The following is a 23,961-nucleotide window of genomic DNA, read 5'->3' as shown; positions in this document are numbered from 1 at the left end:
ATTCTGTTACTGGTTATGCAAGCTGAAAACTCATATCAGCAAATGTGTGCAACTAAGATCAATGTAGATTATTACTGAATATTACTTTTATAGTTTCCTTTATGTGATTTTTCAGGTTTCATTATTGATCTTATTATTTACTATTATTTTATATTTATTTACTATCTATTGGCCGTATTTGGTTTTCCTTGCTTTTTTAATGCTTTTAGCTTTAAGTCGACAGCTGGATACTATGTGAAGGCCTCCTTACCCCCTTGCATTCTTGTTTCAATAACAAGGGGGAAGAATCTAATTAGACTTCATAATCCTCCGTTTGGTCACTGAAAATATTTTTTTTTTTGTTCCTTCTGAAGTGGAACGTCAGAAGCAAGTGACTGCAGGCCAGTTCTTATACTGGATTTGCAGCTTTTTGCACAACCCATCATCCACATGCCTCCACTCGTTTTGTTCCTCTCCCAGCACGTGCCTCTGCCAGTCCTCATCTGCCTGTAAATGAATGGGGTCAGGGATTGTAAAGGGTCAGCTTGAGAGATGGAAGTGTCCAGGAGGGAGCTGGATAGATGCATAGACATGACTTGTATGACTTTGTGTGAAAAAAGTTGGTGTAGGGGTGAATGAGGTGTCTTGCTGTATGTGGTACGAGACAGGCTCCCTGAGAGAGTAAGAAGCAGGTTATCTTACAGCCTGATCCTCCAGATTCTTGTTGGCCGCAGACGTAGGAGAGAAAAATTGAGAGTAAAACTTCACCTTGTGTCACACAGCTGTGTAAGCCCTGGGATTGTTCAGTACTGATTTTTTATTTTTGAATATATATCACAGACTAAAAGTTCTGTCTTCTAAGTCTTAAGTCTGTTTTCATGATCCAAAGCAAGACATAAGACTTGTTCCACCATTAAGTATTTGGTTGTTTTTCCTTCCTCTGAGACTACCTTTCTGTCATTTGTTACTTGAGAAGATGGTTAGCATCTACACGACAAAAGTTAACCGTCCTAGAAGAAATCACTAATCATAGAGTAATTTAGCTTGCAGGCACCTTTAGAGATTGTTCGGTTCCATCTTCTGCATAACGCAGGACTAATGTCAAACATGGATTGGGTTGCTTGTGGCCTTATCCAGTTTAGTTTTGGAAATCTCCTAGTGACAGAGGTTGTATGTTTTCCCAGCGCAACACGTTCCAGTTCTTATCTGCTCTCAGTGAGAAGAATGTGTGTCCAACTGCAGTTTCCCTCAATTAGATCATGGGACAATTGCTACCTGTCCTGTCCAGCGTTCAGTTTCTCCCTGGTTGTCTGTTTCACACTGAAAAGTCCTTTTTCTACTTAGCTCTTCCTTGAAGAGAAGCCATGTTGTACCTTTTGATCTTCTTTCACTCCTCTCTGAAGATGTTTTCCAGTTCTATTGTATTTTTTTAGTATAAATTTATAGTCCACTCTTGATCCAACATAATGCTATAGACCAGCCTGTCCATAAAAAACCTTGGAGTTTTCATTCTTTTTAAGTAGTAGTTGCATCCTGATTTTGGTCTACTTGTTTAATGTTTCAGTTCCTGTGTAAGGATTTAAAAGCTCTGTATAAATGTGGTGTTCCTTCTGGACTTAATTAAAAAGCTGTTGTAATTAAGCTTAAGTTTTTACTCTATTGCAGTAGTGAATTTAGTTAATTAACTATTTAAAGGGGGTTTTTTTCTTCAATTTTAGATCTTTTCCCTTTGTGTGTGTTTGCTATCACTTTTCATTAGCAGTTACCTGTTGGAGGATTTAGCTTAAGTCATAATTTTGTGTACAGCTGGCATAGGGTGCAAAAAGAATAGTTTTCCATGGCCATTTTTTATACCTTTAAGTACTTTCAATCTCAGTCTTTCCATTAAAAGGCTAGTCGCTGTGCAAGTGGGTACGTACAGAAAAATATAGCTCGGCGTTTATAAATTCATATAGCACCTTTCACAGTGCAGCAGTCCTGCTTACCCCTATGGGTGCATATTCTGTTTGGTTTTGAAAATTTTCTGTTTGAAAATGCATTCAGTGAATTATTCACTGATGAACTTTTTGAATGTTATTTTCTGTATATATAGTTGTGCAATTGAAGTTAATACACGAGACAGTACTAATGCTGTTTTAGCACAACCACCAGATTATGCAGAGCCTATTTTAGAGGATTAATTACCCGTATGACATTAGACTGTACATTCCCCAGATAATAAGTGCCATAAAAAACAGATATCTTGATATTGCTACTAGCTCTTATGACTGGAAATTCAGTGCTGAAAGGTGGTATAACAGAAAATTTTCTCATTCTAATATTTCTATTTCTCTCATCTGATGTACTTTAGTGACATGCAAAGGAACATAAGTATTATTTAGGGGCTGGAGGAATCGTGTAAAAAAAAACAACCCAAGCCTAGCTTTTCTTTCTGCCACTTAGTGCCTAAGTTTTGAGAAACTACTCTTTGATTCCCTTCTACCAAGCTTCTGCTTTATCTTTTATTCTGGTATCTTCATTTGAAATCATGCATCTTCATCCCATAATTTTATTTTATATGTTTAGTTCTTGTATAGAAACATGTAAACATTGTTTTAATATTTTGCATTTAGCTCCCTTTTGAGTTGGAAGCATCCTGACACAACTTGGCTGTTAATGGTTTGAGAGTCGCCAGTCTGTTTTATCCTGTGCTTGAGGGTATATAGTTATGCCTTCAGCCCTACAGGGTCTGTCATCCCAAACCACGTGCTGTTCAAGACCTATTGGTTTTTTGACAGTCTTAAGCTTTCAGATTTTCCTGTAGCCATTTAATTCTTAATGCCAGCAGATTGTTTTGGTTTTCATTGGGATGAAGCTCAACTCTTCTATGTAGTTTCATCTTTTCCTTATTTAATGAATCTGGGCACCCCATCCTGTTACTATTTTGGCAGGTGGACGCTGAACCTTTCTTTTCCTTGCTTGTTCTGTTAATAGCTATGCATGTTAGAGAACATATCAAATACATTCATATTGCATGCGTACAGCATGTGCTGGTCATAGAAAAATTGGAAAATACACATTATTTCACTGGTTGTCTAACTGTGTTTCCTTAAAAGCATGAGTGGTTGCCTTTGCCTGTGAGATCAGTTAATCTGCTTGGCTTCTTTTTTTGCTGTTGGCCTCTGGATTGAAGGATGGGGGCTTTGGTGGTCTTTTTTTGTTGTTTACAGCTGAGCTGCTACATCAGTGGTTTTTCCTTTACTTTCATGGCTCACTTTCTTTATATAAACTAAGTGGCTTTTACACTGCTGATAATTTATATATAGATTGTGCCTCCATCTCCATTAATATTCTTAACCTGCTTGGGTTTGTCATCTTGTTTGGCTGCTTAGCACTCTAATCCATTTAGGGTCAGGTTTTTGGTTTTGATTGTTTCTTTTACATGAAGGTTGAATTCCTAAGCTGCATACTGTCCTGTAACTTCAGTCTATGGAACCAGGAGCTACAAATATAGCCCCTCCCCACCTGGCTTTGTAATATTACCTTTGAAACCATCTATTTTATTTTATTTTAATTTAAAAATCTAAGTTAAAAATTAAGGGATTAAAATATTAGACTAATTAGGGGTTACTTGCAAGGTAATTTATAAAAAACCCAAGGTTCTATCAGCTTATTTTTGTCTCTTCAACCAATTATTACCTGACTCTGTAAGCCTAGCTATACTTTCAGTCTGAATGAACTCTGTGAGCTTTTTCTAAAGTTATGCCCCAAAGGCCTGGGTTTTTTATAAATATTTTCAAGCTCTATTTATACTATCAAATTAAAAAATAGACTAAAAGTATTTCAAGCATCAGAATATGTAGGCAGACTCATTTCTGTTGCAGTCAAATGCTCTTTTACCTTTTGATTTCCCACAACATTTCAATTTTGCAGACAATATATAGGGAAAAGTTGGGCATTCACTAAGCTATGTTATTTGTAGTTAGTCTCTGGACAGTTTTTCTAACATAGTTCTTATGTTCTGTTTTGGTTTTTCATGCCCTGAAATGTGTGTTACCGTTTATGATCTTTACGTATGTTTCAGTTTTAGCTTCTTCAAGCTTTCCAAATGATTTATGAATCTATTTGGTAACCATTAGGCCTGTATCTCCTGTTTTGTATCTCAGAAATGGCTTATTCATCCTCTTTTTTGCTTATTCAAAACTGAATTTGAACCTAATCACAAATAAATGTTGTATCCATTTATTGAGAGATTCCTTTTTCTGATGGTGTTTCTATGCACTGTTTTGTTTGGGTTTTTTTCCGATTTTTTGAGACTTACTTCTTCAAAGAGCTCTTCTGGTGACTCTTTTAATTTTTAAAGAAACAAATCTTAATTTTCTTCCAAAATCTGTGCTATAATGGTTTGGCTGTCTACATTCTGCTTTCTGTTATATGTGCAAGCACAAAACCACCACAACAAAATTTTAGAAATAATTGGATCTTTCTGGTGTTTTTTTGGTTTTGGTTTGGGCTTTTTTTGGTTGGTTGGTTTGGTTTTCTTTTACCCCCACAAATTAGATGGGTCTTAAGCCTGAGATTTTGGAACAATATTTTCTATTAATATTGTTAGAAGTCAGTACTTATCTGTGGCCGTCCTGTGCACTGTGTATTAAATGTATAAAAATACCTTCTCTGAAACTGATCTTGTTTTCTTGTTGGGCTGAAGAACCAAAAATTTGTCAAGCAAAACTACCTGTGATCTTTAATTATTTTTTGTTATGACAATGATGTGTTGTACTGTAGTTTGGAAATATAATTATGTTTTAAAATAAAGGTATGGAGAAACATGATCATTAATTTCTTCCTCAACAGAGATATGGGAAATGTCTTAATTTCAGATAAGTCGTGGTGGTATTTTTGCTCTCTGCTTGTCTGCTATTACTTACCAAAATCTCTGTATGTATAAACATACTGTCAGATTTTTTTATTTCAAAAATATTTATTTTGGTACTGCAGTAAACACCCAAAGCATGTTTTCATATCTTTTACTAGCATCATTTTAATATACAGAAATAGAAAACTTTATTTTAGAATGTTTTTCTTCCTTTTCCTCTCTGTGTATCAGCCAATTCACAAGTTGTTATTTTCACGATACTTTTGACAATGATCCAGATTGGTATTTCTGTGTTGAATTGAGAAAGGGGCATGTTTTTTATGTAGTGAGTTGTATTGACTATAATGAAATCTGTGTGCAGCGTATCTATTTCTTTTAGAGCTTGTAAATGAATACCTAAAGGAAATATTAAAAAAGCATAAATAAGTAACATAACTTTCCCTGTGGTTTAGATCTCTTCTATGTGTGGATGAACTCCAAAGCATGCATTTAGTTTTATTTTTGTCTGTTTGTGTTTTTTGTTAGGCCCGGCGCAAAGAGGTTTTTATCCAGGAGCGATATGGAAGATTTAATCTGAGTGACCCATTTCTGGCTCTTCAGAGAGACTTTGAGGCAGGTGCTGGTGATAAAGAAAAGAAGCCAATATGCATGAACCCTCTGTCCATTTTAGAAGCTGTTATGGCTCACTGCAGGAAAATGCAAGAAAGAATGTCAGCTCAGTTGGCTGCTGCTGAAAACAGACAAAAGAAGGTATCCTGCTACTAACTTTTTTTCCTTTTCCCTGTCCTGACTTGTTCTTTCGTGCCCCTTTTTTAATTTGCATCTTTGTCCAACTTGGTTATCATTGCAAGTGTTAAAATTTTATCCTTAATTGTCATATATAGTGAGGTGCTGATTTTCTGGTGATATTTTGTGTGCACACATCTCATTTGTTCCGTGAATTTAGCTCTACTTCTGGAATAATGAAGTATAACTGGTACAAGTCGATGCAGTATACAAGTGGATAACTCAGCATGAGCTGAGAAAGCATCATCACAATACATTTTTAAACCAACACCATTGAAGCCTAGAGAAGCTACTGTTATTTTTGTTCTAACCTAAATAGTATAAAATAAATAATTTATTTGCATTTTATACTAGGTGGCTCTGTGTCATAAATCAGTAAAAATAAATTATAACTCTAAAAAATACTTTTTTATATATTTAGAAAATTGCTGTAAAGAAAAATATACTTTGGAACAAGTATGTTGCAAAAAAAAGGCTCATATTGAAGATAAAACAATGTCATTTTGAAAGGGAATGGTTGGTTGCATGTATTTCACTAATACGTAAGTCATACATTCCTAAGGCATAGCTAAATATGCATATGTTGGAGAGGGGTTTCTGAGAGAGAAGAGGGGAACAGTAACTTAATGGGCTAATCTAGACCAGGCATTTTGGAATAAGTATAAAAGAGTAGGCATTGAATTGGCCTCACTGGGTATAAGATGGGTAGAATGTCTTCAGTAGCTGTGAAATACCTTTTTGGTGACAGTTTCATATTGATGTTTAAAAAAAACCCAACAATGCTAAGACAAGCGACATAAAATTGATTTTGGTAGTAATTGTTCTTTGGGAAATAACATACACACAAAAGTACTGGAAGTATACTGGAAATACATGCTTAAATTAATTCAGCAAACATTTTCTTGTTATTTTAGCTGTATTAAGTTAAGTTTAAGCATCCCTTCTCTGTTAAAACTTCAGAAAAACAAAAAGCATGAATAATACTAGACTGTATGTATGATACATGAGTCTTGAAACAGTGCAATGGCCTGTGTAGTGAACTGTTACTTTTACTCACCTAGCACTTCTTTTTGACGGCTCTTAAATGTTAGTTTTCTTTTTTATATGCTTTGTAAGTAAATTGAGATTTTGGAGAAGGGATTGTCTCAGCGTAAAAGTGAGCGAGTAAGCTTCCTAATTCTGACTGAAGAATGATATTGGGAGAGACACTGACACATCTGCCTGGACAATTGGGTTAGTTTCTTGTTTCAGTGCATGGCAACAAGTCTCTTGCTCCTAAATTCTTCATCTATCTCTGGCTTTTAGTATATGGACAGATACATGCCTGTAAGATGAGCTTACAATATTGAGAACGTGTCTCAAAGTCTGGGTATTGATATGTAAATTCTGTTTTGTCCTTTTTTTAGCCCAGGTTTATTACCGAAGTCGGTATCTGTATGCTTGTCTTTTGTTTCCTAGAAGAATACATGAGATAATTTTTTTTAATCACTATTTTAAATAGTTTGATCTTAATTTATTTTGCAGTTTGATTCTTACTTTGAGAAGTACCTAAACCCCTAGTACACTCAAACCTATAACTTTCAAGCTAAACTTGAAAGTGTTACACTTGAAAGAAACTAATGTTCTTTGAAAATGTATCATTATAATTCTACCATTTTACTCCTCGTAACAAATAGGAAATTTAAATAACACAGGATTTGAAAACAAGCTACACGGTGCTGAGCAGCCATGTGCACGACTGTCTGCAGAACTTTCATCTTCCTCTTTTAAAGACAAATGCTATTTGGACAGGGAACTCTTTTAAACATCTTGGGTTTGTGGTGACAGATAACACATCTCTCAACCATCTCAGTTCATTCACAAACCATTTGTCCAGTGTTTTACCTTCCCTTAGTTCCACATTTTCCAGTCTATTCTTCATGTCTCATATCCCTGTGTGGAAAAGAGTAGTGAAGGTATTTTGAGGGATTTCTAGAAATGTTTGACAAGGTAAAGTGACCCAATGTAAGAAAAAAAAACACAGTTAAGCCTAGACAAATGTGACCAAAATACAGAGCCAGCTGCACCTCCTCCCTCCAAGAGTGATTCCTCCTTCTCTAAATGTGTGATGCCTCTATCTTTGTGTTTGGAATTGCCTCACGGTCTCGCTCTTACACTAAGTAATGAAGTAGGTGTACAGCTGTGTTTGTCGTCTTTGGAAATTACTGGACATTAAACAGGCTCAGACCGAACTTTTATTCCTGGGGACTTGTTAACTGTGAATGTAGTAACCTTAAAAACATTAGTTGAATAAAATTTTTATTTGATCGTAAAAGACAAGTCATAACAATGTCCCAGAATGTAGAAAAAAAGGGGCACGCACAAAATGACTGTCAGTCATAAGTTTACCATATACCAAAAGCCTAATCCCCAGATGTCATCTGCTTTGTGTTAAGTCTCTATCCTCTTCCATTGAATGCTTTTTCTGGAGCTGTTATCAAACTTAATTTTGAATTAATTTCCTGGGAACTCAAAACCAGGTAATCAAAATGACAGTTCCTGATTTTTGTCAATAGTTTGCAGAGAAGTTAATATTGGGATGCACATTCAAAGACAGACAAACATGTTGGTTGAAAGAGGCCAGTTGATGTGATTTCATCTAACTTTGTGCTTAAAGCAAATTGTCACCAGCAATACATCTGTTTATCTGTGACTTTGTCTTTCTGAATGCTGAAGACCCCCAGGAATGGCAATACTGCAGCCTTTCTGCACTACTATCCTTGTGAAGAACTTTTTTCCAATACTAAGCCCCTTAAAGGACAATTTTTCATGTTAACGTCTTGTTACGGGGCCCCATCTGCCACTACCAAGAACTTGACTCTGTCATCACTGTAAGGACCCTTCAAAAGGAGTGGTATGTTGCTATTAGATCATCCTCAGGCTTTTTCACTAGACGAAGCAAGCCAAACTCCCTCAGCGTTTTTTCACAAGGCATGCACTCAGTCTCTCACCTTTGAAGGGCCTTTGCTGGTTAGTTATTTGTGGGACACTAGCATTTTTCTCAGTATCCTTTTTTTTACACCCCTTTTAAATCCTTCTTGGACACAGTTCCACATGTTTACATTACTGATTTAGTATATGCATATAGTTAGTACACTGCAAAAATTAGGTCATAGTTAGTTCATAAACTCATAAATAATTACAGCTAGTTCCAAAGCTGATTTCATCCCAGTTATATGTTACAATCTGCTTGTGATTATTTGAAAGTAATGTAATTTCACAACAGTTAATTTATAGAACTAGTCCCTCATCTGAAAGCAAAATGGAGGAATAACAAAGTGTAGAAAATCTTGATAAAAAATATTTTCACTATAATCTTACTGCAGGGTCAAGCTTTAGAAATCATATATATTTCTCATGATTTCTGTATCTGTTTTAACAAAAAAGAAACTGTTGAATGCTTTGCTGTTACTGCTGGGTGCTCCACTTGCTTTGAAATACTTGTGAAGCATCCAAATGCTGTTGGATGCTTTGAAAAAAAACAATGAAATGCTTGGGAAAAAAAACAGTTTTTCTACAAGTGAAGAACTATGAATGTTCTTAATACAGTGTCGTCATCATAGCTTGTTAGTTTAGTTTGCAGCTGTACTGTCATTAACGTAACTGAAGAGTTGTTACTGATACTGTTTGTTTAGCAATGGCTAATAATGCCATATCTTATTTTTTATATATGTAACACTGTTTTTAAGAAAGAGTGAACTTGGTTTTGTGAAATGCATTGTACAGAGTGTATTGGTTAACCTGGGATGAAGCTCTAAAACCCCAGTGGAGCCCCTCCACTGCAAAACAGTTTTTGAGATATCTGAAGCTAAGGTGTCATTTATAATATAGGTATAATTTCCCATAGTGATCTCTTGCTCGTAGTTCACTGTTTCTTATGATAATGGTATGATTTCAGGAACAAATTTTACTATTACTATAAGATAAATCACATCGATATTGCCATCACCTCTTTATGCTTTTTCCCATTCTTCTGAAGAAAATGGGAGAGAAATTTACAGTCAGGTAATATGGTTAGAAATGTCAGGAGACTGAGACTCGTGTTTATCTGTAAGTGTAAATTCATGCAGGATATATTGTTTGTTCTCTCTATGTCATTTCACTTGCCTTAATTTTCAAGTGTTTTCTTGCATATGAGGTTTTACTTATTATGTGCGAAAAAATTATCCTGAGGACAATGACCTATAGCAGGTGGGATTTATTGCTATTACAACTGCAAACTCTCTGTCTCTTGTGCTCACCTCTTGGTGGCATGAGTGTCAACCCTACTCTCTGGTGTAACTGGAGAGTAACAAAACTGTTACTTAAAAATGGTATTTGTATTAGCTGTTGTTTAACTGCTGTTTAGTTAAAAATGAATTGTAGACACACGTACAGTGGAAAAAGCTTCCAGAGCTAAGAAATTTCATCTGCTATTGGAGAGGGCAGGGAATAGCGTGCTGTAGCAACAGGCTTCTGAAAAACTATTTTATTGTAGTGCCTGGGTGGTTTTGTGCCTGTGTGTCTGTCTGGTTTCATCTAGCAACCAAGAAAGTATTTTAAGCACTGACTGAGAGGAGATATGCCATAGCTATTGCTAATGCCCTAAACATGGCTATTGCTAAGCCATATAGGAAGCTACTGCATCAGTATGTGAAGGGAGGAGCAGGAAGAAAGAAATCAGGTTTTCTTTTGTTGTGGTTTGACCCGTGTAAAAGTTTGCTTGGGAAATACAAAGCAATTTAGGTTACATTATTACTAGTAGGCATTTTATAAAATGGTGCATTAACTTATTTTTCCAGCACTTTTCTAGAACAGGGTCTTTGAATGAAAGCATAATCAGCAAACAAGATGAATTAGAGGTGATGACTGTATGAATGAGGGGAAAAATTACTCTTATCCATTAGCTGCCCATAGTAGGTAGATTTTTGATTCTAGCTTATAACATAGTTTATACATCACTATGTCAGTGAGACCTTCTGCTGTTGAGAAGTACAGGAAGGTATTTGTGCCTGTGCCAAAAAGTCTCAGAAATGAATGTCTTATGGGCATGATGGACTGTGTATTTCAACCCTAATCTTCTTTAATCTGATGAAGACCTAAAACCTAAACCTTTCATTTCTGGGCTCAAAGGTTTTTTGCAAAGCTCATCTCTTGCTTGTGTCTGGTTCCTTTACTGAGAAGAAGACTTTCTGTGCTGTCTTATATCTAATTTCTGGAGAACAGATAGCTCCTCACTCAGGAATCAAAAGCATGTAATAACTTTGGAGAGTCTCTCTGTTTTTAACAGAGGAAAATAGCTGGACTTAGTTGGTCTCTGAATTGCTCTTTAGAGATGCTGATCTGTTTCTTTTGCTTGTGTAAAATTATAGCACTTGTGTTAGATATCACAAATCACTTCCCTGGGGCAGACAGGTTATTTCAGGCATACTCTCAAAGGTTAAAATATCGATGTCAGGTTAATATGAGGTTATGTTGAAAGTCTTTATCTTGTTAATGAGAATTTTTCTTTATGATTTCTTACAGTTGGAAATGGAAAAATCTCAGTTACAGAATCTTGAGCTGGAGCATAAAAAGCTATCCACTCGTCTTGAAGAAGAACGAGGAAAGAACAAGCATGTAGTATTGATGCTAGTGAAAGAGTGTAAGCAGTTGTCTGGCCGAATTGTAGAGGAAGCCCAGAAACTGGAAGAAGTGATGTCAAAATTTGAAGAGGAAAAGAAAAAAGCTACCGAGCTGGAGGAGTCGCTTGCAGCTGAGAAACAAAGGAGCACACAAATGGAAGCTCAAATGGAAAAGCAGCTGTCTGAGTTTGACACAGAGAGAGAGCAGTTGCGTGCCAAACTTCATAGAGAGGAAGCACACACCAGTGACCTCAGAGAAGAGAGAGATAAAATGGTCAAAATGATTGAGCAATTAAAAAAAGAGAATGAAAGTAAAGCTAATCTTTCTCTTAAAAATAAAGATAAGAATAAAGATAGGAGTCTGGTTTCTGTTTCTGTTGAAACAGAAGAGCCAAGTTCAAGAACTGTTGCCTGCCAAACAGATACTGTGGTGATGGACAGTAGCACAGAAAATGTTAAGAAGTTGCCTTTGACTGTACCTGTAAAGCCGTCTACAGTGAACCCACTAGTGTCTGGCAATACAAAAATGAATGTGTGTGCCAACGCAGCATTTGTGAAGCCTGTCATTGATAGACAATCTTCATCTAGTGAACTTGTCCCTCCCACGACTCCTGTTCTTACACAGAATCAAAACAGAATTGAGGAAAACGGACCAAGTACAGGCTCATCACCTGATTTACCAAGTAGCACTCCCCCTTTTTCAAACAGTACTTCCCTTTGCGCCCCTGCAGCACCCACTGCCGCAGCTCAGAATTCCTCACTCACTTCATCTATGCACAGTTTGCATTCACCGTCTGCCAACACTACTGGGCATCTAGGCCTAAATCCACGCATCCAAGCAGCTAGATTTAGATTTCAAGCGAATGCAAATGATCAAGACCAAAATGGAAACACAACCCAAAGCCCTCCCTCAAGGGACGTATCCCCTACGAGCCGTGATAACCTAGTTTCCAAACAGGTAGCTCGGAATACTGTTACCCAAGTCCTTTCAAGATTTACAAGCCCTCAGAGTGGTGCTCCATCACGGCCGGGGACATCACATTCAATGGAAGTTGGCACTTACCCCCCCGTTGGTAGAATGAGTTTAAAGACTCCCAGCGTATCAAGGATTGACAGAGGAAATCCTCCACCTATTCCTCCCAAAAAACCAGGGCTTTCGCAAACTCCTTCTCCACCACACCCACAGCTTAAAGTTTTAATGGATAGTAGTCGATCCCCAAATACAGGTACAAAAACTGACAGCAAAACCGTGACCTCACCTCTTTCAAGTTCACCACAAGGAATCAGGGTAATAAATGAGGAATTTATTTCTAAGTCCTCACCTCAGCTGCCACCAAAACCTGCTATAGATTTATCTGTGGCACCTGCAGGCTGTGCCATACCAGCCATAGCCTCATCTCAGGTGGGTGCCTGGCCTTCCCACTTCCCTGGACTGAACCAACCTGCATGTTCAGAAAATTCCTTTGTCATTCCCACCACCATTGCCTGTAGCTCCTCCATAAACCCTGTTAGTGCTTCATCCTGTAGACCATGTGATTCAGACAGCCTCCTGGTAACAGCATCAGGTAAAGGGATTGATATGCTACAAACCGTCTCCCTCTAAAATGTTTTGGTTTTCCTATATGTTTCTCATTTGCTTTATCTTTTTATACCTTTCTCTTTTTTTTTTTTTTTTTTTTTTTTTTTTTTTTTTACTTTCTAAAAGCTGAAAATTTCATTTATATTTTTCCACATTCCAGGGGTATGGGAATTCTTTTGCTGATTTAGTAACATTATAAATTAGTTTGCTTGCTGAAGGAGGTCTCCAAATTGAAGGCTTTTTTTTCTTAAAGGTAAAGACGAGTAATGTTTAAAGTAAGTGGGCTGCAGATTATGGTATACTAAAGAAACTCCTTCTTTTGTTTGGTTTTTAGTTTGGTTTGGGGATTTTTTTGGTGAATGCTATTATTTTTGGACTTCAAAATGCTTTCTCAGTCTGAAATAATGTTTTGAAAACTACCTCTGCCAGTAGTATCTTACATGGAATATATATTTCAGTGCTTCGTGAATCTGTTAGAAAATAGGTCATGGCTGGGGCTACTGTATTCTCCTCTGGCATTAGATGGTTGCACGTTAAGGTATGTAATTGCCTGGATAACAGTGCAGTTTCAAATATATCACTTCGTATCTATAGAATATCTTTTATTTTCGTTTCAGTTTTTCTGTAGTTCTTCTGATTTTAGTTGTAGGCTTTGTTAATACTTGTGTATGGCATCTCACAGGTTTACTTCAACAGATCTCAGCAAAGGGTTGCTGTTGGAGAGTTTAAATATTGATAGGTCGAAGTCTGTAGTCAATGGGGCTATCTGCTATTTATTTTGCATTGCAGTGGGGACTTTGTGTGATTAATGTGCTGCCAACTTAAGGGTATCTTCTTGATGCAGTTAAGTGAACAAAGGCAGCCCTGATCTACCTTTCGGCTAATTGTAGATCTCCGATAAAACTTTCTGTCAACAGATTTCCCTCCTGCAATCAATATCACCAGAACATTAGTAGAAGCCCTTTAGCCTGACTTGGCACTGCAGTGAGGAAGACAGACACACAGTTATGGAACACTTCGGACCTTCATCAGCATTGAAGAATGAATGGTCTCAAATTTTCAACAGTTATTCTCAGTTCAGCTGTGATACTTCTGTCCCTCATAACTTTAGTCCCTGTATCATCATCATCTATAGGGTATAAAACCTGTGCACAGCTGGTCTGTTTCCATCACACAACCAATGACTTTCTGTTGGTAGCTGCAGTGCTGTCTGATAAGGCAGCTGAACTCACTCACCAGTCTTGGGGAAGCTGTTCCAAAAGCAGCGTGTGGCAAACTTACAGTTCACATTCTTCAGGAATTTTTATTCCCTTTCCACTTCACTGAAGACTTTCTTCATGTTTCTGGTGTAACCTAGTCATGTTTTTAGTGCTTGGCTGTGTACCATGCTGTCAGAATCCTCTCTCCTTTCTGAACTGTGCCATGAAAATATGAGCTCAGAAATCTTATATTCCATTTGTCTACTGTGTCTCAGAGTTAACAGCCATGGGATTTGATGGCTGCCCATTAGTTGGCTGTTTTTCATATGGATGTCCTGAATTTTCATCTTAAATTCTATTCCTTGCTGAGTCTGAGTGCCATGTCAGATAAATCATTGGTATGCCAGTATTCCAGATATTCCCCAAACCTCATTTACCTTCAGCGGCTGTTATGCTCCATAATGGAATTAAAATTTCATCAAAAAAAAAAATCTTAAGATTTTATTACATACAACAAATTATTGACAGATTCAGCTTCAAAGTGAATAGTTTTTGTAGGCAAGAGGCTGTCTTCCACAAATACTATTAGCATGAATCAGGCTGTATTATTTCAGTTAGTATTACATTAAGTAGATGATGTTTGGTATTCATCTGAGATAGTTTTTGAATATTTTAAAAAATAAATCTTCTATGTTAAAAATGAAATTACCACCACTTGACTTCATAACTCCATGTATTGTTATTGCTTTAGTTTGTGCTTCAAATTTTGTTGTTTGTTTTTTTTTTTTCCTTTGGAGAACAGCCTTTTAAACAGGGCTCCTCCACCAAATAGTCAATTTGTGTTTCTTATGAAATTTGTGACAGTTCTCAGAGGTAATTCTCAAAGACAGGAATTTTTTGTCAAAAACTGTTTTGGTGGTTTTTTAATTGTGCTGGTTTATGTGTTCAGGTTGCCTTTCTTCATTTAGAGTCCATTTGCTTGTTTTGGGGAGGGATGGAAACATTTGGGTTCATTTAATCCCCTTATAATCCTTGCTCTGAACATTTGATTCTGTTAGTATTTTGTAAGTGGTGGTGCTTTTTCTGAATTTTTGCAATTACAAATGGGAAACGTATCCCATAATCAGAAGTCTGCAAGGAAAGATTGCTTAAACTCTAGTTAGTGGTCTGCTGTTTTATTTTGTTAATAACATTATTTTAATATCCCTTCTTGTTATGATATGTTATTGTAATATCCCTTCTTGACTGACCACAAACAGGCTCAAAGAAGTTTAATATCTTTTATCTGCCATATTCAAGTAAATATTCAGGAGCTTCTTTGTCTTTTACCCAAACTAATGCTTACATTTTATTGCACATATTCTCCAATCCAATTTTATTTAGGTTTTAAGGAATATTAATCTGTTTTGTCCAAGTGTTCTGGCGAACTTCAGAACTAAATAAACTTTGAGCAACAGATGTTATGCAAGCATGGAAAGATATTTCCTTCAAAATTCTGTGCTGAGAAGAGAGAAAAAAATAGATTTTATAAATATGTATGTCTTAGAAAAGATAAACCAAATTTAATAACACCATTTTCATTAAGATAATGGGGTCAGTAATGCCTGAATTCATGTCACTTATTCACTTTCTTTTTTTCAGTTGCTTTTTTAAGTATGACTTTTCTTGAAGTGAGCAACATCTAACAAGCTATAAATGCTACTGAAACCTCTTTACCATATCTGCATTTTCATGCCCTCTAGGCACAGGTTCAGTTATTTTATCAATATTCTGGTATATTTTAATCTGTCTTATTTACTTTTTTCAGAAAAATGTTTAGAATTTCAATTTTGCTTTCAGTTAAAGCAGAGCATGGTGAAATCTTATCCGTATTTTATTGTATAGGAAGTAGTGAGCTTCAATCAGAATTTGTTCATTTTTTAAACAGTGCAAAACAAATTTAACATGAAAAAACACATTGAAAGATATTTTTTTTTTTGTCAATACATCCATGTTTCTTTCTTCTTACTGTGGAGTCAGACTCGATAATAGCCTAATCACTAAAGTATTTTATCTATTAATTTTAAAACTTTCCTAGCTTTAAGAACATAGCAGCTGTTGTGTCTTGGTTCTGGAAAGAGCAACTATTAAGAGCAAACTTAAAATCACAGCAGCAATTCTTTCAGTTACGCATTCTGCTAAATTAATGTGACAGTACCTTGTTTTAGAGATCGGGCATTGTACTGCATGTTGCTTTTTTCATCCCTGGTACAAAAAGACATGAGCTTTTGTGATTAATGTTGAACAGAATGTACATAGAGAAATTACAATGAACATTTATGCCCTGATTCAAAAATCTGCAACAGTGTTTTCTTTAACTTCAGCCTTTGAACTAGTGCCAAAATGCTTCTGCTCTGTTTGGATTTCTACATTTCAATGGCTGTAAGACTTCAAAATGGAAACGATTCTAGGCAGTTGGATTTTCATACCCCTGGGATTTCTGCTTTCACTTTCTTCTTGGTTTTGCGCTTTCTGTGTCACTCTTCAATGAAGTATGTTTTTTATTTTGCTCGTTTCTATAATGATTGATTTATTCTCTATACAATTGGCTTCAAAGATAAAAGCAGGGGGGTGGGGGGGTGGGGGGTGTATGGGACTGATCTAGGCTCTGAAATTAACCATCTCACATTCTGAAGCTGATGCCAGAAGCTGTTTTTGTCTATCCCTCTGCCCTTCATCACTGCATGCCCTACAAGCTTTCACAGATGATTCATATTTTCTAACTTTTTGCATCTGTAATGGCATACCTTATTTATTGGTATTTTCTAATGTTGGTGTATTTAGTTGGATTAATTCAGCTTTATTGTATTGTTTTACATTGATAATAGAAGCTAAAGTTATGTTTATGTTACTACCTGGAGTTTGTATCTTTTTCAGTAGAAGGTTTTCATCAATGATAACCTCATAGAATCATAGAGTGGTTTGGGTTGGAAGCACCTTAAATTTCATGTAGTTCCAACCTCCCTGCCACAGGCAGGGACACCTTCCACTAGACCAGGCTGCTCAAAACCCCATCCAGCCTGGCCTGGAACACTTCCAGGGATGGGACAGCATCATCATCATCATGATAATGGATTTCATCGCTGAATTGCAACAACATATTCTTCATTTCAGGGAGCTGAAATGAAATTTAAGATACCACATATGGCACACACACACAAAATCCTTTTATTTTGGCATTTCTGTTAATGATGCTTTAAAAAAACCAAAAAAAAATACCAAAAAACCTAAACTATTTTCAATAAGGAAGAGAACTCAGAAATACTATTTACATTACAAAACTGCGTGGCAAAGTGAACTTCATATCTAAATCTTAGTGTCAGGCTCCACAGATTCCCCCAGATAATTCCAATATAACTTGAACAAAGAGTGTTAGCATCTGGAGTGCCACGCAAGCAATGTCCACTATCAGTTAACTACCATGGCAAGACAGTAAAAAATACAGGAATACTATTTTAAAAACATGTATATTTATATTTTTATATATAGTAACAGCTGCTGCACAGTTAGTTTCAAAGAATAACATAAGTTTGGAAAAATAAACACATTTTTATAATGGAAAGGAAGAACAAAAAATAATCTTCAGACCTTTGGGGATTTCATAAAAGTTAACTGTTCTCGAATATTGGAAGTGGAAATATATTTTTTTACCACCTGAAGGATGTAGTTTACTTTGTATATTGCTTGGGTTTTTTTACAAACTTCAGAAAACACTCAAAATCCTCTGATAAAAAATATTGGAGAAATAAATATTAGTAAGTGTATTAATAGTCAGGAGGTAGCTTCAGAACTGAAGTTACATAAAGATGGATGGAGTTAACTTTACAGTTTATCATTGGTTTAAAGTGGGATTTATAGGGTAACTTCATAGCTGTAGTGATGACTTCTTGTAGTCAATATCAAATAAATTAGTTGAATAATAAGCTAATGTTATGAAAATACTGCAAATACATTTCCTTTACATAAAAAACTAGTAAACTTAATTTGAGACAAATGTAGCTTACTTTAGAATCAAATATGAAAATACTCCAAGCATTTATTTTTATTGATTTGATCAAACTACGTGTTCCTCATTGGGGCTGCTCAAATGATGGATTGTTGTCTAAGTCTGGACCTTAGTTAAAATTTGTCCGGATCTTGCAAGGTTCCCAATTCTATCTTTCCTATAGAATTCTGTTGGGAACTTCCATTTTATAATTTTGGTTTTCCAGAATAATAGAGCAGATCATCCCAGCATGGTAGAGCTACTACTACATGCTTTTTCTAGTGCTAGATGCTGGAGGTTGGATAGCACGTTTATCAGCTTGATGGAGCTGGAGGTAATGCCCTGCAGCTCCTTTTCTGTCTTGGGTGTTGCAGAACCACAGTAAAAGCTGTGTAAACTTGCTTTGTATTGTCAGAATTCAGCCTCATATAATAGCTTATATGTGGCCACAGAATAAAAAGTAATTTATTCAAGAGAAATATATAAAGTAGAATTTGGTAATAGTGAAAATAAGAAAAAAAATCTTTCTCCTTTTTTTTTTTTTGCAGTCCTTAATCAAAGAAGAATGCACAAAATTTTCTATGCCTTATGCAGCAAGTTTCATATTCTTAACAAACTCCCTAATAAAGCTGATAAGTAATGAACGTTTAACCAAGATAACTCCTAAGCTTTCAGAGCTTTGAATTGAATATTATTTTTTAACAGGGTGACTTGAAAGCTTTCGCTCATAAATTTTATATAACCCCTTATTGATTCACATCGGACTATTTTATAATAAATTGTTTAAGTATTGCTGAGTAAAAGGAACATTACCTTAAGGTACAGTTCAATGATAAATATATTTATTTCTGTATTTGTGTAAATGATTTTTACATTTTGTTGCAAACTTATTGGAAGATGCTTAAAGTTAATAAGGGCTCTGCAGTTTGTCTGTGTAACTGCAGGTGAGATATAAATACTAAAGTTTGCACCAAGGCTGTAAAAGAGAATGAAATTTCATATGAAAAGTGTTTTCTCTTGGAAACTTTCTGTACATACTTAAAAAAGCTTTCCTGGCATATCAGAAATTACACTAAAACTTGTATAAACTTTTTGGTAGTTTCTGAATTTTAGTAATATAAAGTATTTTGAGACAACCAGCTGCTACTACAGTTCATAACAAGTTTCACATTAACCTTTTGTAACACAATCCTGTTCATTTGCATTAACAACTGTTACCCTATATGCAGTTTTTATTCTTCAGAGCACCTTCTAATGTATAGACAAAGCATCATCACAAACCTTGTGTGCTATACTACACAAATCCTGTCATTTTGAAGATCCTTTTTAATTTTTAAAAGAACACAGAAAATGCAGAGCTTTATTTATGTGTCTTCCATCTAACTTCTGTTGCTTTAACTCACAGGCTGGTCTTCCTCCCTAACCCCTTTGTTAACAAGTGGTGGTCCTGTCCCCCTGGGTGGCAGGCCCACCCTTCTTCACCAAGCTGCTGCCCAGGGAAATGTCACTTTATTATCAATGCTGCTTAATGAAGAAGGACTGGACATTAATTACTCTTGTGAAGATGGCTATTCTGCCTTGTATTCTGCTGCTACGAACGGACATACAGGTAAGTGACACTAAGTTTTGTTACAATATTCATGTGAAATTGCGAAAGCTTATTTCATAAGTTTTTAATATTAGGTCAAATGCATGGTTTTTTAAAAATGTGAAATTGAAACTGACATACAGATTATATGACAAAAGTCATACTATATTGTATATATAAGCTGTGCTTCTGGAGGCAGACTTATGGAACACAGAAAGCAGTCTTGCTTGTGGTAACATTCTGCAGGAACACCCATTCTACTTCTCCACTCCTTTCCTATAAGAAAACGGCAGATATCATCACCCATCACCCCATGCTCTGTGACAAACTAAAGATTTTTTTATAGCAAAGGCAACTTGAAAGAAACAACTTTTCTCTACAGGAACTAAGCAGGAAAGAATAGGTCATCACCAGGGTTTTGATCTTCTGCAGCAGTGGTGAAAATTATGGAAGATCATTTCAGAGTAGTGTGTTAGTTGGACATAAAATGAATAGTCTTTCTTTTTGAACTAGATGAAATGGCCTTAGTTTTTTCTGTGGGCTCTACTTGAGATAGTTAACATTCTTCTTTTCCTTTTCCACACTACCTTAGTGGTCAGTCTCAAGGAGTTAGCATTTCTGAAACTTTCAACAGTCAGTCTTCGTATTTTATGAATGTTTTTTACAAAATGAGGCACATATGTTAATAACAGATACAAATTTCATGGATACAAACTGCAAGCGATAACTTTCAGGCTGTTAACATAAGGCTTTTGAACAGCAGCTTTCTTTAAATTCCAGTACACGTTACTATAGTTTTTTTCTACCTATGTAAAAATCTCCTAAATTCTTATATTGCAAATAATATCATTATGCTGTTTTGGACACTGAAGGTGAAAATGACAAATACCAATGACAAAAATTCCATTAAGTTTTAATAAAGTCAGGATTTTATTTTACAATAGAACATAGTACCTTCAAAGCTAGTACTTTCAGGAGTACTTTGTGATTTTATTTATTTATGTGTATGTCAGTGACATAATTGTAAAACCCCGATCCAGTGTTCAAAATACTATTTAGAGAGACTACTCTAATTTTTTTTTTCTGAAGTATTTCAGAAATCAAAGTAAAGTTAGAATCCAAAATCCATAGCTAGGCAGATACTGTACATTTTTCTGACATGTTCAGGGTTAATTTTGCTACCAGCCACAGGGATAGGAAGAATTTTCCCTCTGTTCGGAATGGTATATTTTCTCTTTGCTTCCTAGGTGCTATGGTTTACTTTGTAGGAACATCTGGGGCTTTTCATCTGACAGATTCGTTGCTGTTGCCAAGACCCTTAAATATTGGAAAGGTCCTTTATTTTCTTCCTTTTTTTTTTTCTTGCAAATTTTATCTTTAGTATTAAACATCGATGTTTATTATATTGTGTGGATTTATTTCTTCCCCCTCACTGGATGTATGTTCTGTGGATTCTTTTAGGCTTACATCCATTTATCATTGCTGGTGTTTGTGGGAAACTGTAACTGACCCAATTCTTTACTCATCTTGTATTCCTAAAATGCTTCGAAGCAATTGCCATGATTTTCAGTTACAGTTACTGAGAAGCTCTTACTGACAGCAAAGGCAATTTGGTTTCTTGTTTTATTGTCAAAAATTTCAAATAAGAAGAACTTGACAGAAATATGAAAACACAATAATAAAACCAAGTACATGCATATGCATCCTGTAATTGTTTAGTATCTTCTACTTTTTAAAACAAAAAATATATTACAAAGTTTTAGTGTTGCTCTTCTATTTAAGAGTTGACAGGATGTGAAAAACACTTTGTTGTACAAATCATTGCATTATAGTGACTAAATGGGTTGTATGAATTCTGAATAAGGGAATCACACAGCAGCAGTATTGATGTCTCTTTAGTACATTATATGAAAAAGGAGAGTAGTAGATTTATAATATTTTTGGAGAAAGGTTTTTGTGCTTAAATTTAATATGTAATCCTTTCTTTGTTACCTGCAGTTTGCTTCCAAGTGCATGGACAGATGCAGCTGTTCAAAGTGAAGACTTTTAAAAACAGATTTATGTAAAAATATGTAGCTTTAAGAGAGGAAGTATAAGAATAAATCTCTTAAGCTATTAAAAACGAATTTTAAAATTTTTTTAATTAACCAGGTGGAGAGAAATGACGTAATTTGAGGAAGGATAAAATAATTTATTGTACAAATTTTTCATTCCATTGAGTAGGATTGTCAATGGTAAGTTACTGTCTTTTAGCTGGGTGGGCTTTTTTCCCCATGGAATCATAGAATCATTTAGGTTGGAAAAGACTCTTAAGATCATCAAGTCCAACCTTAAGACTTAACACATAAGCCTACCCTGGTGGGTGATTGCATCATGATTTAATTTATTGAGAATACTTTCAACCTGGAGTTAGTGAGTAAATAGATTTGGAGATTTCAAGAACCCTTTTTTCTTCTAAGTCAACTAACCAGATTTTCTGATTTCTCCTGGGAAACAGTTGGCCAGAAGAAAAGAGTAGATCTAGACTCGTTAAGAGTCAGCATAATGAGTACCTCCCTTCAGAAACAAACAGCATTTTGCAGAGAGTCTGGAAAGAGTGGAAAATGAATGATCTCCACACATTTTCAGTGAAGAAATACAGTATTTTAGATGTATAGGTAACTAGAGAATGGTAGAGCACATTGTAACCAGCCTGGTGGCAGCAGCTGTTACATGCTTTCAGCCCAGTCTATAGAGAAAATTGAGTTACACAAGAGAAGAGAGCACTCAAATATTCTTTCCTATTCTGTCCTATTTGCAAAACACGCAGCCTTCCTGTTCCTCAACAGTTGCCTTTTGAGAGCTGCAGCTGAGGGTTTTTCGAGCGTGTGAAGCTCATAGCAGCTGCTTTGTTTCCTGCACGCACAATCCCCAGTTCTGCATGTCTGAAACGGAGAACTTCAACCCTAAAAATATATGCTAAATACTTTTGTCGTGTTTGAATGGACATGAGGAAGCTGTTCATTTTCTGTTCTAACTACTAGATTGGGATAGCTGAACAGATCATTTTGTCAGGCCGCCTTGATTTGATCCATTAACAAAGCAGGAGCCGCTTCAGCCTGTTATGCACTTGGTAACATGTAGAGTAGTTCACGTAGCTAATATATCTGCTTGTCTGTATTGTGTTGGTGATCCTGACCATTCTCTGCCACACACGAGGTGGCTGACAGAGTGAAATAATAAGAATTCCTGAAACTGAGATGTGAAGAGAATAGTAATATCTTTTGGACTCAGCTATGTGCTAATCATATGCATTTATGGTATAATCAATTCTCTTCTGTCCTGAGTATTTGGAGGCTGTGGCGCCCTGATTGATAGGAAAAACTGGAATGATGTGGGAAGTAGAAAGGAGTGAGGTGCAGAGACATACAGCTACATGGAGTCAGCTCTGCCGAGCCACTGGATGTATCTGCATGGTGTTTGCCAGCACTCTGGAAGAACTAACTACCCAGCTGTGGTCGAGAGCAGTAAAGTCTCCAGGTGTTTGTGCTAATAACGCTTCCATGTTTTGCTTTTGCTTTGACCAAAACGTTGAACTGAGTGACAGCATCAATGTCTGTCTTGTGCCTGCCCTTTCGCCCAGTCCTCTCCACTGCTGATCACTTCTGTGGCAGACAGCAGTGAACCAGAGTTAATGAGTCTGGACTGACCCAAATTGCCCTTCTCCAAATCCCATTCAAAAGTCCATCCAGAGGACCCAGGCTTCTTGGAGATAATTGCTTTTTTTACTTGGTACGCCACCAGAACAGGCCATGTAGAGCTTACTCGCTCACGTGGTACGCCTTGTGAAAGTAGCTGTATTTCCTCATGCTTGCACCTGTCCCTGAGAATAAACAGCTCTTTACAGTGATCTTCATCAGAAACAGTATTTCCACATAGATAAGCTACCACCTGAATGATCTGCCAATCAATAATTATGAGTTAACCATACCTTTCTAGAAAGGTGGTCTTGTTCTGTGTGTTCTTCATGGCTTTTGCATGGCTAACATATGCTTTATAAAGAAACCAAAGAGTATTCTAGTCAAATACTTGAAACTGCTAGAAGAAGTTTTTTTTCAACATCCTTCATAAACTGTAAAAGTATTCCAGGTTGTCAAACAGGAATCTGTACTTTCAAGTTAATTGTCTAATATAAGACTGGGATTGACAATGGAAAGAGGGAAAAAAATGTCACTGTTAGCAGAGTATTTTTTCTGTTACAAAGTGATTGAAAATATAATTTGATTTTAATTGGTATTATCTTACAAGTGGAAATACTAGGTTAGTTAGT

The 23,961-nt window shown here is 36.0% G+C and overlaps 1 protein-coding gene across 2 annotated transcripts in view; it reads left to right on the top strand.

The window, feature by feature from the left end:
• Nucleotides 1–23,961, top strand: part of CTTNBP2 (cortactin binding protein 2) — a 93,144-nt gene that overhangs the window by 29,701 nt on the left and 39,482 nt on the right. For both annotated transcript variants that reach the window (XR_013928717.1, XM_080390993.1), the window contains exons 3-5: nucleotides 5,360–5,584; nucleotides 11,165–12,827; nucleotides 19,470–19,673. Coding sequence is in view for 1 of the 2 variants with exons in the window: in XM_080390993.1 (XP_080247119.1) it covers nucleotides 5,360–5,584; nucleotides 11,165–12,827; nucleotides 19,470–19,673 (2,092 nt within the window). In the remaining variant the exon portion in view is untranslated. The remainder of the gene's footprint in view (nucleotides 1–5,359; nucleotides 5,585–11,164; nucleotides 12,828–19,469; nucleotides 19,674–23,961) is intronic.

This window comes from Falco punctatus, assembly GCF_963210335.1.
Source record: "Falco punctatus genome assembly, chromosome: 6".
In the NCBI taxonomy this organism is placed as follows: domain Eukaryota; kingdom Metazoa; phylum Chordata; class Aves; order Falconiformes; family Falconidae; genus Falco; species Falco punctatus.
The sequence above is the reverse complement of the archived record's forward strand: the minus strand, read 5'-3'. Positions and strand labels throughout refer to the sequence as shown.